This window comes from Coffea eugenioides, unplaced genomic scaffold, assembly GCF_003713205.1.
Source record: "Coffea eugenioides isolate CCC68of unplaced genomic scaffold, Ceug_1.0 ScVebR1_2331;HRSCAF=3341, whole genome shotgun sequence".
NCBI lineage: Eukaryota > Viridiplantae > Streptophyta > Magnoliopsida > Gentianales > Rubiaceae > Coffea > Coffea eugenioides.
The window spans coordinates 14815-27246 of NW_020862810.1; the positions used below are offsets into that span (position 1 = coordinate 14815).

Sequence of the window (12432 nt, forward strand, 5' to 3'; positions counted from 1 at the left end):
TTATATTAATTGTATTGTTCTTTCATTAATTGATGAAATATAAACAAAATGTTGTTCTTTTCATTTGTTTTTTTCTCGTGGTATCGGTGCAAATGAAGAGATTCTAGCACATTGTTTAACGTTTAGTACTAAGTTTATGCTTTTTTTGTTTACTTCAACATTTTGTTCGTCAGCGCTTACTTCAGGTTTGGTCATCACCGATTCAGGGAAGAGATCCTACCGCTAAGTTTCACAAGGACATTCAATTGACTTTGACCTTTCTCTTTCGCAATCTCCTATTACATTGCGCATCTTGGCCAATAAGAATCCGTTAGTGCCATATTTTTGGGAAACCTCGTGAGACTGTTCAACTGTCTAATCTTCCATTGATTAATCCCTGGAGCATTTTAGAAATTTCAGAAGCCAATAGAGCATCAAAAGGAAACTGCAGCCTATAGGCACGAAGCACATTTCTGCATCAATTTACGGTTTCCATCCAATTTTGCAGCAGTAGTCTACTATCCTAGAGTTGGAAATGGATGTGAAAAGCAAGATTTTGATCATTGGGGGCACTGGAAACATCGTGAAATATTTAGTGGAAGCGAGCGCAAAAGCAGGGCACCCAACATTTGCACTGGTCCGAGAAAGCACAATTTCAGATCCTAAAAGGGCAGCCATCATAGAGAGTTTCAAGAGTTTGGGAGTCATATTTCTTCATGTGTGCTGTTATTTCTTTCTTCGTTGTCTAAATACTGTTTCAATTTTTTTCAAGAAATTCTAGAAACTAACATGTACGTATGGACTGAACAGGGAGATCTACACAATCATCAGCAGTTGGTAAATGCAATCAAACAAGTTGACATAGTGATCTCTGCAGTCGGGGGAGATTTGGTAGCTCATCAAGTTAAGATTATTGAAGCAATTAAAGAAGCTGGAAACATCAACGTAAGTACAATACAGTGTTACAAATTCTTTCTTGATTTTTATCTTTTGCGTTTATCCCTTTGTGAGTTGTGACTTCCATATTCCTAAAGAAGGAGCTGTATTTGGTTTCAGAGATTTGTACCTTCTGAATTTGGGGTTGATGTGGATCGTGTGCATGCTGTTGAACCTGCTGCTAGCTTATGCAGGACCAAGGTTGAGATCCGCAGAGCAATTGAGGCAGAAGGGATACCTTACACTTAGTGTCTAACGGATTTGCTGGTTACTTGAATTATATCCTCAACAACTTTGGAGACTCTAGCTCTGCAAGTCCTCCCAGAGACAAGATTGTCATTCTTGATGATGGAAGTCCAAAAGGTATCCGAAAGAAGCTCGTCTGTTGCATTTCTTTCTTGGTTTAGTGTTCATCGTTCTTTTCTTCAATTTCATGTTTCGTTGCAGTTGTTTTCACCAAGGAAGAAGACATTGCTGCATACACCATCAAAGCAGCAGATGACCTAAGGACTCTGAACAAGAGTGTGTACATTACACCCCCTGCCAACACTTTGTCCTACAATGAAATAGTATCATTGTGGGAAAAGAAAATCGGCATGACCCTCGAAAAGACCTACGTTCCAGGGGACGACGTTCTTAAGAAAATTCAAGGTCATCTAACAAAAGAAAAAAAGTGCACAAGTTGCTAATTTTTAACACAATAGCATCTACTATTATTAACACCTATTCCATGTTTTAATCAAATTGCTTTCTTTTCTTGTATCTTTCGCAGAGGCTTCAATGCCATTAAAATTGCTCCTGTCTTTGGCATACACATTTCTGTGAAGGGAGAAATAGCCAACTTTGAGATCAAGGCTTCTTTTGGCATGGAGACAACGGAGCTCTATCCTGATGTTAAATACACCAACTTGATGAGTACCTCAGCCAGTTTATATCAAATTAGCTTAGATATTTTCAGATTAGCTCTACCAGATTTTTGTAGCAGTTTCTTGTGTACTACTAGATTTTGTTCTTCTTCCAGATGAGCATTGTCATGAATGTGATCAAAATAAAATCTCCACAGTCGCGAGTTGATGTTTCTCCACAGTTGCGATTTGATTTGGATTTCATTCTTTTTGTTATAAATTTTGGATCACCTATAATTGCAAAAGGTGATCCTCATAGATTCGCTGTGGTTAAGCACTTTTTAAGATACACTGTTTGTAGATACACATCCTCATATGCTTATTCTTGTCATCTACCACTGTTTCATTCTTGGTTCTCGAGTTTCTGAGTGCAGAGTTTACCATCACCACTAGCAGTCTGTGATAAGTTGACTACATACCAAACCAACTCAAATTCTCTGCCAAACCAACTACATACCAAAATTGGTACATAGTTTAAGTCCTTCCATTTTTTGGTCAAATTTATGTTTTAATCCTTGACGGGATTTTTTTTATCAATGCAAGTTTAATTCCGATTTTACACCCGTTGGACTGCAAGTATACAGGTCGCAATTGTAGTACGAGATGTGTATCGGGTCGATCCCACGAGGAGCAATTTAAAACAATTATTAGATACTAATTTACTCTATTATTTAGACTCACAATTAATTTGAGCAGAAACTTCAGATTTTAATTCAACTACAAGAGTTCTTAACTAGATAAATGCAATTTCACAATAGGGGTAGAATTCACTAAATATTAAGATCTAGGGATGTAGATTCCACTTATGACACAAAAGATCTAAAATGAATTAATTCAACACTTGTTACTGCTCTTGTTTAACCAAGGATTCATTTCCAGAAATACCAAAATCACATTCTCATGATAATAATGGGTTAAAACAGATTAGTTTTTCCTAATCTCTTGGTAAATACTAAATCTGTTCTTATTCACACATGAAATGCAGATTTCATCCACTTGAATGTATTTCTATTCTCATGAATATACTACTCAAGTTCTACTTGTGTCATTCCATTATTTTTACCATTTCTCAATGAATAAAAATAACTATAAACCTGCTATTGGTGATCAAGCAACAACAAGTAATCCAACATACACAAGTAGATAAGTTAATACAAGACATAACAAGAATGAATAACAATCACTTCATATCATTTGGCCATAAGCTTCATCTACTCCCTAGATAAAGAAAATTAGCTACTCATGAATGATAAAACACTCATAACTTCATTAATGTAAATCATCATGAATTACAAATACAAACAGAGTAAAGAAAGTCTTAGCCAAGATATGGTGAAGCCTTCCAAAAATCTCCTTTGTCTTGAACTTAGATGATTACAAGATGAAATCCCAATTGCCCCTTGCAAGTCCTAGGTAGAGAGAATATGTTTTTCTGTAAGAAGCTAAGCTACGAATGGTTTCCCAGATCTCTCCCCATATCTCTGCATAAAAAAAAACACTCAAATGCTCCATTTTTCCAAGTCAAATTCTATCCTTTGATTCCCAAATCTCCACTTTGTTAGCATAGTCAAAAACCAATATTTTTGACTTGAAAATAAGCCACTTTTCTTGCCCTTTTGTCTTCTGAAGCATGTGCACCGAATTCCCTTGCATCTTATAGCTGGAAAGTGGTATGAACACAAGAGAATTGGCTGAGTCAAATTGCAGAATTTCGGCTATAAAACGCGCCTACACAAAACGCGGTTACAAGTCACGTTTTGTGTACTCGCGTATTCACTTTGGCCTTACTTCATCTGCGATTTTCTCTATCATAAAGGCCGAACTAGCTTTTGTGAAAAACACAAAAGTTGTAGCCCTTTGAGTTAGCTTTCCAATGCTTCAAGAATCATCCAAATCGGAGCTTTGTAGCCTGAGATATGATCGAAATACTGTCACCTGTTCAAACCTCTGTTTTAACTTCCGACCACAGGGTGCAGCTTCTGTATTCCAACGTTTTGCCCATGAAGATGGCAGAAATGGATTTCGATGTCTTCATACGAATTGTAGGTCTCTTTCTTAGCTTTAAAATGGTATAAAAATCACCTCAATCCGATAAGTGTAGCTCCAGATATGGTCAAAATACTGAAAAGTGTCAAAACTGACTTGTATTGCATTTCCTCACTTGAACGTTTTTCACTTCATTCTTCTTGTTGCCACTTAAATTCATCACCAAATCTCTATTTTTCACCTCAATTGACCTCCTTTGGTGATTGATTCATTATTCCTGCATAAAAATGAAGTTTTTACTATTAAAATCAATAGAAATGCAATATTATCCACTTTTACAAAAAATATATAATTTTACCAAAAACCTCTTTATTTTAATTATAAAACTAAATAATCAACTCAAAATTAACTAATAAAATGCACTTAAAAATACGTAAAATAAACTCTTATCAAATACCCCCACACTTGAATCATTGCTTGTCCTCAAGCAATATAAAATTCCAACCATCAATGATCCAAAAATTTAAAATAAACATATGTAGTATTTCAACTCCATTTCCTTGAATCAAGGTAAATAACCCTTATGTGATCTTTCCATTAAGTTCAAGTACTCATAATATCAAGCAAAGAAGAGCCAAGTATACCATAATTTTACCAATTCAACTCAACTTCTTATTTTTATCCAATTTCGCAAGCAAGCAACTCCTATAGTCAATAAAGATGCTAACTAATCTCATGATCAACTTCTTATTTTTCTTAAAGAGGGATTTAATTTACTTTTTTTTTTTTCATGTATATATTTTAAGGGTTAAATATTACTTAAGTTGTGAAAAATGCCTTTTGACGCGAAGATCAACATTTTTAGATGCAGATCCCCGGTTACTCAACATTTCACATACTCAAGTTGCTTTGCATACTCTTAATTCAAGTACCTTTTTACGCGAATGTCGACATTTGTAGATGCCAACCCCCGGTTACTCGGTACGAGAATCATTGGAGTAGAATAACCATTTTTTTTTTTTTATTTTTTTTAACAATATATAATAAAATTCCCTCTAAGAGTAATCATGAGAAGAGTATGACACTTATTAACCATATTAATTTCTTATCTTATAAAATTAGATAAAAAGAAGAATTTTCATCAAATATACAAAATGTAGGCATAATTTTCTCCACTTTACTAGATATACTTTCCTATAGATGTAAAAATTATAATCACATAAAAATCATTTCCAAATTTCATGAGAAAAGAAGTATCAAAACCGCATATATTTATTTTAAAAGGATAAGTGACAACATTTTATTTATTTATTATAGTTAATAACATATATATGTATAAGGTTTTGGAAAAATTTTGACAGAGTCTCCCCTTAAAAGTGGACTAAATCTCCCTGCCAGCAACCACAAGAAACACCATTTAAGCACAAGAATTATATCAAACACAACTAAAATCACAAGTACCACACATTTCTTCCCCCACACTTAGAATACACATTGTCCTCAATGTGTAGGGAAAGAAAAGAAAAGAAACAAAAGAAAGGAACAAGTGACTCCCCAAGTGAGATGACTGCAGTCCAGTGAAGCCTTGAATCATGAGTCATCGACCGCTCAACCATCCACAGTCAACGATCTACTAGTTACTGCCACAAGTTCCAATATTCAAAATAAGGAATGTAAGTTAACATTTTTCAAACAAAAGATAAAAATAACAAGCAAACAAAAGAAAAGCCAGCCAAAGGGCAGCCTCAATCATCCTCTTCATTGTCATCTTCATCATCATCGATGGGAGGTGGGCGTGTGCCTAAATGATCTTCAATTCGGTCCAGGCGAGTATCCATTCTGGCTAAATGATGGTCGATGTCGTCCAAGCGACCGAAAAGCCGCTGCCAGTTGGTCTGTGGCGGAGGAGGAGGTGGTGCTGCAGTAGATGGTCCAGCTCCATCGCGACCATGTCTAGCCTTTTGTCTCCGCTCCTGAACAGGGCGTGGAATGTCTCCCGTGCCAATACCAAGGCGGCGAAGAGTAGTGATAGTCATCTCAGCACGTGGTGGAACATACTCCCGCCGCATGCCTTCCAAGGGAACTTCAAAACGGGGGAAGATTAAAGTCAGTAGACGAGGAAATGAAAGTTTGAAAGAAATTGTCTTACGCCTCGCCGTAGACCTAATGTGGCTGATGATGATGTTCGGCAATGAAATTCGAGCATACGGGGAAGTTCGGTTGTGGAACATGTAATCAAGGAAGTAAATATCGCTCTTGCGAACCTCCGTGTGCCCCGTCTTCTTTGGGATGACATTGTGAGCCATCATGTAAATGATAAGCCGATGACGAGGTTCGAATACATTTGCCAATATAGTCTCCTTTCTGGTAGAGCGAAAAGGTTGGTACTCGAGACCAAACCTAGCCATGGCCAATGATGGATCCCACCTCCTATTCGGGGGAACAAACTCCTTCTTCAAGTCTACTGGACGTCCGTCATCCATACACCCCAAAATAGCAGCCAAATCTTGCCGTGACAAGGTGATTCGTCTTCCACGCACCCAGGACTCAATTATTTCTCCACTATGGCGCGCCTTACTTTCAATGTTGGCGTAAAACTCGCGCACCAGGTCTGGGTAGTAATGGTTTGGAAGGGTGAGAATCGGAGCCCATCCTAGCTGAGCAAAAGCTTCTGAGATGTTGTACATCATCTCAACTGGTGGACTGACGTGCATCTCAAACAAAAACTCCAAATTAGCACGCGCCTCATGCCACTCCTGATTCCTGCGAGTGTTGAACCTAGCACTGTCAAATACCGATCTTCCCGCTCCACGGGAGGTGCCCTCACCAGGTCGACGGTTAATTGGTGGAGGAGAAGGTGAATTCTCCTCTTCAGTCACCTCCATCTCTTCATTAACCTCCCTCTCCTCACTACTAGAGGATGAAAGTACCGCTCTTCTTCCCCTTGGCATAGTACCTAAAAAATATTTCAATTATCCACATATACTACAACTCATTTTTTTGGCAACAAAAGTTCAGCATTAATCCAAATAACCTCAAATACAATTGCTCAAGTTCTAATCATTCAATGATCGTACAAGACATATTTTCTGTCTAAAGTTGCCCAAAATCACCAAATTACACAAGATATGTATCAATTATAATTCAATTAGTGAAAATAGGAGCAATTATGATTATAACTATTTAGAATTAACAATAATAATATGCTTTTAGCTATACTCATGTTTAGGCAAAAATTAAACTAACTAACTCACCAAATCAACCAAATTACTCACTATACACAATGCACATGCTTAAACATCATCAACTAACCCTTTTTAACCATAATTTAACATCACCAATGGCTCAAAAACATCCTAGTTCCTTTTTCCAATTTCATTTAAATATAGCAATTGTGAATTTTAAAGTACTTGAAAACCAATAAATTGCTACATTTAAACATTTAAACATGCTTAAACAATCATAATAATCATGAATAAAATCAAAAATAGCCATGAATCTCATCAAATTTTCGAAATTAAAAGATGTCAGATAGCTCAGGATAAAAAATATGAACTTCTAAAATCAAAAGATTTGATGAAGAAACTTACCTCAATCACGTAGAAGGATGTTTGGTGATGCTAAAAATGCAAAAAGCCCTATGAAACAACCTCCAATTGACCTCCAATTGAAGAAATTAGAGTTTAAGAACCCTAACCTTCAATCCCTCAAAAACCTGATTTTAGGTGTTTTTCTTGGATTTTAATCGGTTAAAAAGGTTGTATGAAGCTCAAAAGGTGTTGGGGTGATGATTTCTAGCAAGATTATGGAGTATAAATGAAAATTTGTGAGTTGGGTAGAAGGAAGAGGGAAAAACGCGGCTGGAAAAATTGGGAAGAGAGGAAAAAAATTTGAAGCTGAAATCGCGTTTCTGAGGGTTATATTCAGACACATAAAACGCGACTAAAAACGCGCCTTCAACTCGCGTTTTTGAAGTCGCGTTTCCTGCACAAATCTTGCAGGACTGAAAACGCGACTGTGTTAGAAAACGCGACTTCGAGTCGCGTTTCAGAAGTCGCGTTTTTGAGTCTTGATCCAGGCTTGAAAACGCGACTTCCATTAAAACGCGACTTTAGGTCGCGTTTTGAAGGCGCGTTTTCTTTTCTGCAGGCGCAGAATTGAAAACGCGATTCTGAGAAACGCGACTTTGAGTCGCGTTTTCTTGGAAAACGCGTTTTCTGCTTCGATTTTTAGCAGAATTTCAACTTTTGAAAAATTACAAAAGGTACCCCAATGACTCAAAATGCATCATAGATCATTTGTTTGCCAATTGTAATGGCTGGAACAAATGTAAAACATTAAAAACATGCATTTTACCCCTTTATAATGAATCAAAAACACCTTTAACGCAAATCGAGGGGTTGAGTTGCTTGATCAAAGTTTGCCCTTTTCACCTCAAATGGTCATTCTTGCTTCCATTTGCCAACCCTATCACACAAAAACAACAAATTAACTAAAACACTTATTCAAACCACAAAATCACACCAATTTAACACATATAACATAAACATTGGGTTGCCTCCCAATTAGCGCTTTTATTTATAGTCGTTGGCTCGACTCACACATTCAGTTTCTTAATTTGAAGAAGAGTCGCCCAAAAGACATATGAGTCCTTTGGGTACGATTTCACCTGCCAAGTAGGATTTCACTCGTTGTCCATTGACCTTAAACCTTTCATTTCTTGAATTTGCCAATTCAACCGCTCCATAGGGAAATACTTGAGTGACTTCAAAAGGTCCAGACCACCTTGACTTTAATTTTCCTGGAAATAACCTCAGGCGTGAATTGAATAAAAGCACTTTTTGCCCTACCTGAAATTGTTTAGGAATAATGTGCTTGTCATGCCAATATTTGATCTTTTCTTTGTAAATTTTGGCATTTTCATATGCATGTAACCGGTGTTCCTCCAATTCACTCAGCTCAAGTAATCTCCTTCCACCTGCAAGATTAAAATCTATATTAATTGCTTTAATAGCCCAATAAGCTTTATGTTCAATCTCTACAGGTAAGTGACAAGCTTTTCCATAGACTAAACGATACGGCGACATCCCTAAAGGAGTCTTAAATGCCGTTCGGTAAGCCCATAGTGTGTCATCTAGCTTTGTAGCCCAATCCTTGCGTGATTTATTCACAGTTTTTTCCAAAATGAGCTTTATCTCACGATTAGCTAGCTCCGCTTGTCCATTGGCTTGAGGATGGTACGGGAGTGATGTCTTGTGCCTACAGCCATATTTAAACAATAAAGAATCCAGTTGTTTGTTACAAAAATGTTTTCCTCCATCACTTATTATGGCCTTAGGTATACCAAATCTACTGAAAATATTCTTTTTAAGGAATCTAAGTACAATCTTCGAGTCATTGGTAGGTGAAGCGATTGCTTCTACCCATTTAGAAACATAATCCACTGCTACTAAGATGTACTTACTATTAAAAGAACTAGGAAATGGTCCCATAAAGTCTATACCCCATATATCAAATAATTCAACTTCTAAAAAGGTAGTTAGGGGCATTTCATTCTTTCGAGATATATTTCCAGTTCTTTGGCATGCATCACAATTTTTAACATATTCCCGAACGTCTCGATACATGGTTGGCCAATAAAACCCTGATTGCCATACCTTTGCTGCAGTCTTTGAAGTGCTAAAATGACCACCTGTTTCAAGATTATGACAATGATATAAAATATTACGTACCTCATTTTCTGGAATACATCTTCGTACCATACCATCGGCACAATGTTTGTACAGCAATGGTTCCTCCCAAAAGTAACTCTTCACATCATGCAAAAATTTCTTCCTTTGATGATATTAAGCCCTTTTTGAATTTCCCCACTTACCAAATAATTAGCGAAATCTGCATACCATGGAGAGTTGCTAAGTGCTAGGACAAACTCATCCGGAAAATTCTCTTGGATCGGAACTTGATCTTTGACTGGGATATATTCCAAACGTGATAGATGATCTGCAACTAAATTCTCCGATCCCTTTTTGTCTTTTATCTCCACATCAAATTCCTGCAATAAAAGAATCCACCGAATTAGTCTTGGTTTTGCATCTTTTTTACGTAACAAATATTTAAGAGCCGCATGGTCCGTATATATAATAACTTTAGATCCTACTAAATAAGATCTAAATTTATCCAAAGCAAATATCACTGCCAATAGCTCTTTTTCTGTAGTTGCGTAATTGAGTTGTGCCTCGTTTAGCAACTTGCTAGCATAGTAAATGACGTGCAACCGTCCTTCTTTCTTTTGTCCCAAAACTGCTCCAACCGCATAATCACTTGCATCACACATCAATTCAAATGGTAGTGACCAATCGGGCGAAGTTATAATTGGGGCTGAAATCAATTCCTTCTTCAACCTTTCAAATGCAACCAAACAATTGTCATCAAATTGAAAAGGGGTATCTTTACATAATAAATCACATAATGGTTTTACTATTCTAGAAAAATCTTTAATAAAACGTCTATAAAAACCAGCATGTCCTAAAAAACTTCTTATCCCCTTGACATTGCTTGGGGGTGGCAATTTTTCGATAACTTCTATTTTGGCTTGATCCACCTCAATTCCCTTGGAGGAAATCCTGTGTCCTAAGACAATTCCTTCTTTTACCATAAAATGGCATTTCTCCCAATTCAGTACAAGATTTGTTTCCTCGCATCTCTGCAAAATCAATTCCAAATTATGAAGACAATGGTCAAAATATGAACCATACACAGAAAAATCATCCATAAATATCTCCATAATTTTTTCAATATAATCCGAAAAAATAGCCATCATGCATCGTTGAAAAGTTGCAGGAGCATTGCATAAACCAAATGGCATTCTTCTAAAGGCAAAAGTGCCATAAGGACATGTAAATGTGGTCTTTTCTTGATCCTCTGGAGCTATAGCTATTTGGTTATATCCTGAAAAACCATCAAGAAAACAGTAAAATTCATATCCAGCTATTCGCTCCAATAATTGATCAAGAAATGGTAAGGGAAAATGATCTTTTCTTGTTACCGTATTTAACTTACGATAATCAATACACACTCTCCACCCTACCACAAGTCTAGATGGAATTAATTCATCATTTTTACCCATGATTGTAGTCATTCCACCTTTCTTTGGTACCACATGAATTGGACTAATCCAAACACTATCTGAGATAGGAAAAACTATACCTGCGTCAAGCCACTTAAGAATTTCATTTCTTACCACCTCTTTCATATTTGGATTGAGTCTTCTTTGTGTTTCCACCACTGGTTTGCAATCATTCTCCAATAAAATTCGATGCATGCATATAGAAGGACTTATACCTTTAATGTCTGAAATTGTCCATCCAATTGCCTTCTTACGCCTCCTTAGAACTCTTAGCAATTTAGTACACTGCTCATCATCAAGGTCAGCACTAACAATTACAGGTAAAGTGCTATTCTCTCCAAGAAATTCATACCTTAGATGAGTTGGAAGTGGCTTAAGCTCTAACCTTGGAGGTTCAATTTCTGAAGGTTGTGAAAACCCTTTTCCTTGGCCAAGACTCTCGTATACATTACCCCGTTTATAAGGTGCTTGAAAATTCAAATACTTGACCAATTCTTCAATTTCTTCAGAATCTCCATCTTGCATACCTGAACTCATTAAACAATACTCAAGAGGATCGAAGTCAAAATTGACTTGGCTCAGCTCTTGAGTTAGTTTTTCAATTGTGCCGATAGAATATGCATGATCGGTAAAAGAAGGGTATTTTTCCATTTCATGCAAATTAAACTCTACCTCTTCTTCACCTATTTGAAACTTGAGTTTGCCATTTTTAACATCAATAATAGTACCTGCAGTAGCTAAAAACGGTCTACCAAGAATAATTGGCATAGATACATCCTCTTCCATATCTAACACCACAAAATCCACTGGAATGATAAATTTTTGAACTTTTATCAATACATTTTCCAACACTCCTAATGGATGTCTAATAGACCTGTCCGCTAACTGCAAGGTAATATTAGTTCGTTTAAGTTCATGCAAACCTAGTTGTCTAGCCACCGTTAAAGGAATCAATGATACACTAGCACCAAGATCACATAATGCTTTAGAAAAATTAATACTACCTATGGTGCAAGGTATAGAGAAACTTCCTGGATCCTTCAATTTCGGTGGTAGTTTATTTTGTATAATTGCACTACACTCCTCCGTCAATGCTATTGTCTCGCAGTCTTCCAACTTCCTCTTTCGTGTCATGATTTCTTTGAGAAATTTCGCATAAGATGGAATCTGCAATATAGCATCAGCAAAAGGAATGTTAATGTGCAATTGTTTGAACATTTTAACAAATTTTTCAAAATCTTTATCAAACTTATTCTGTTTTAATCTTTGAGGAAATGGAACCGCAGGAGGTATTGGAATGTTAGTGGAAGATGATGGCTGTGTTTCTCTTGGATTCTGCCGACTATTTCCCTCCATAGTTGCCTCTTGGTTCCTCTGTTTTTCAGCATTTTCTTCACTCTCATCCTTCTTACCTCCGCTCACTGGAGGATCTTCCAATTGTTTACCACTACGAAGAGTAATGGCCTTAACATGTTCTTTAGGATTGACCTCAGTTTTGCT

At 36.7% G+C, this 12432-nt stretch overlaps 2 protein-coding genes across 2 annotated transcripts; one reads left to right on the plus strand and one right to left on the minus strand.

The window, feature by feature from the left end:
* The first annotated feature begins 461 nt into the window (after nt 1-461).
* On the plus strand, nt 462-2223 carry LOC113756438 (isoflavone reductase homolog PCBER-like). The gene is made up of 7 exons (XM_027300122.1): nt 462-697; nt 790-924; nt 1036-1163; nt 1223-1278; nt 1363-1588; nt 1688-1808; nt 2122-2223. The coding sequence occupies exons 1-7, from the start codon at nt 515-517 to the stop codon at nt 2221-2223; spliced, it is 951 nt and encodes a 316-aa protein (XP_027155923.1). The 5' UTR covers nt 462-514.
* Nucleotides 2224-5551: 3328 nt separating this feature from the next.
* On the minus strand, nt 5552-12379 carry LOC113756439 (the record flags this gene model as incomplete). The annotated part of the gene is made up of 3 exons (XM_027300123.1): nt 5552-5724; nt 10662-10754; nt 11187-12379. Coding segments are annotated over 3 exons (1459 nt in total), but the record flags the coding sequence as incomplete, so codon positions are not given.
* Between the last annotated feature and the right edge of the window lie 53 nt (nt 12380-12432).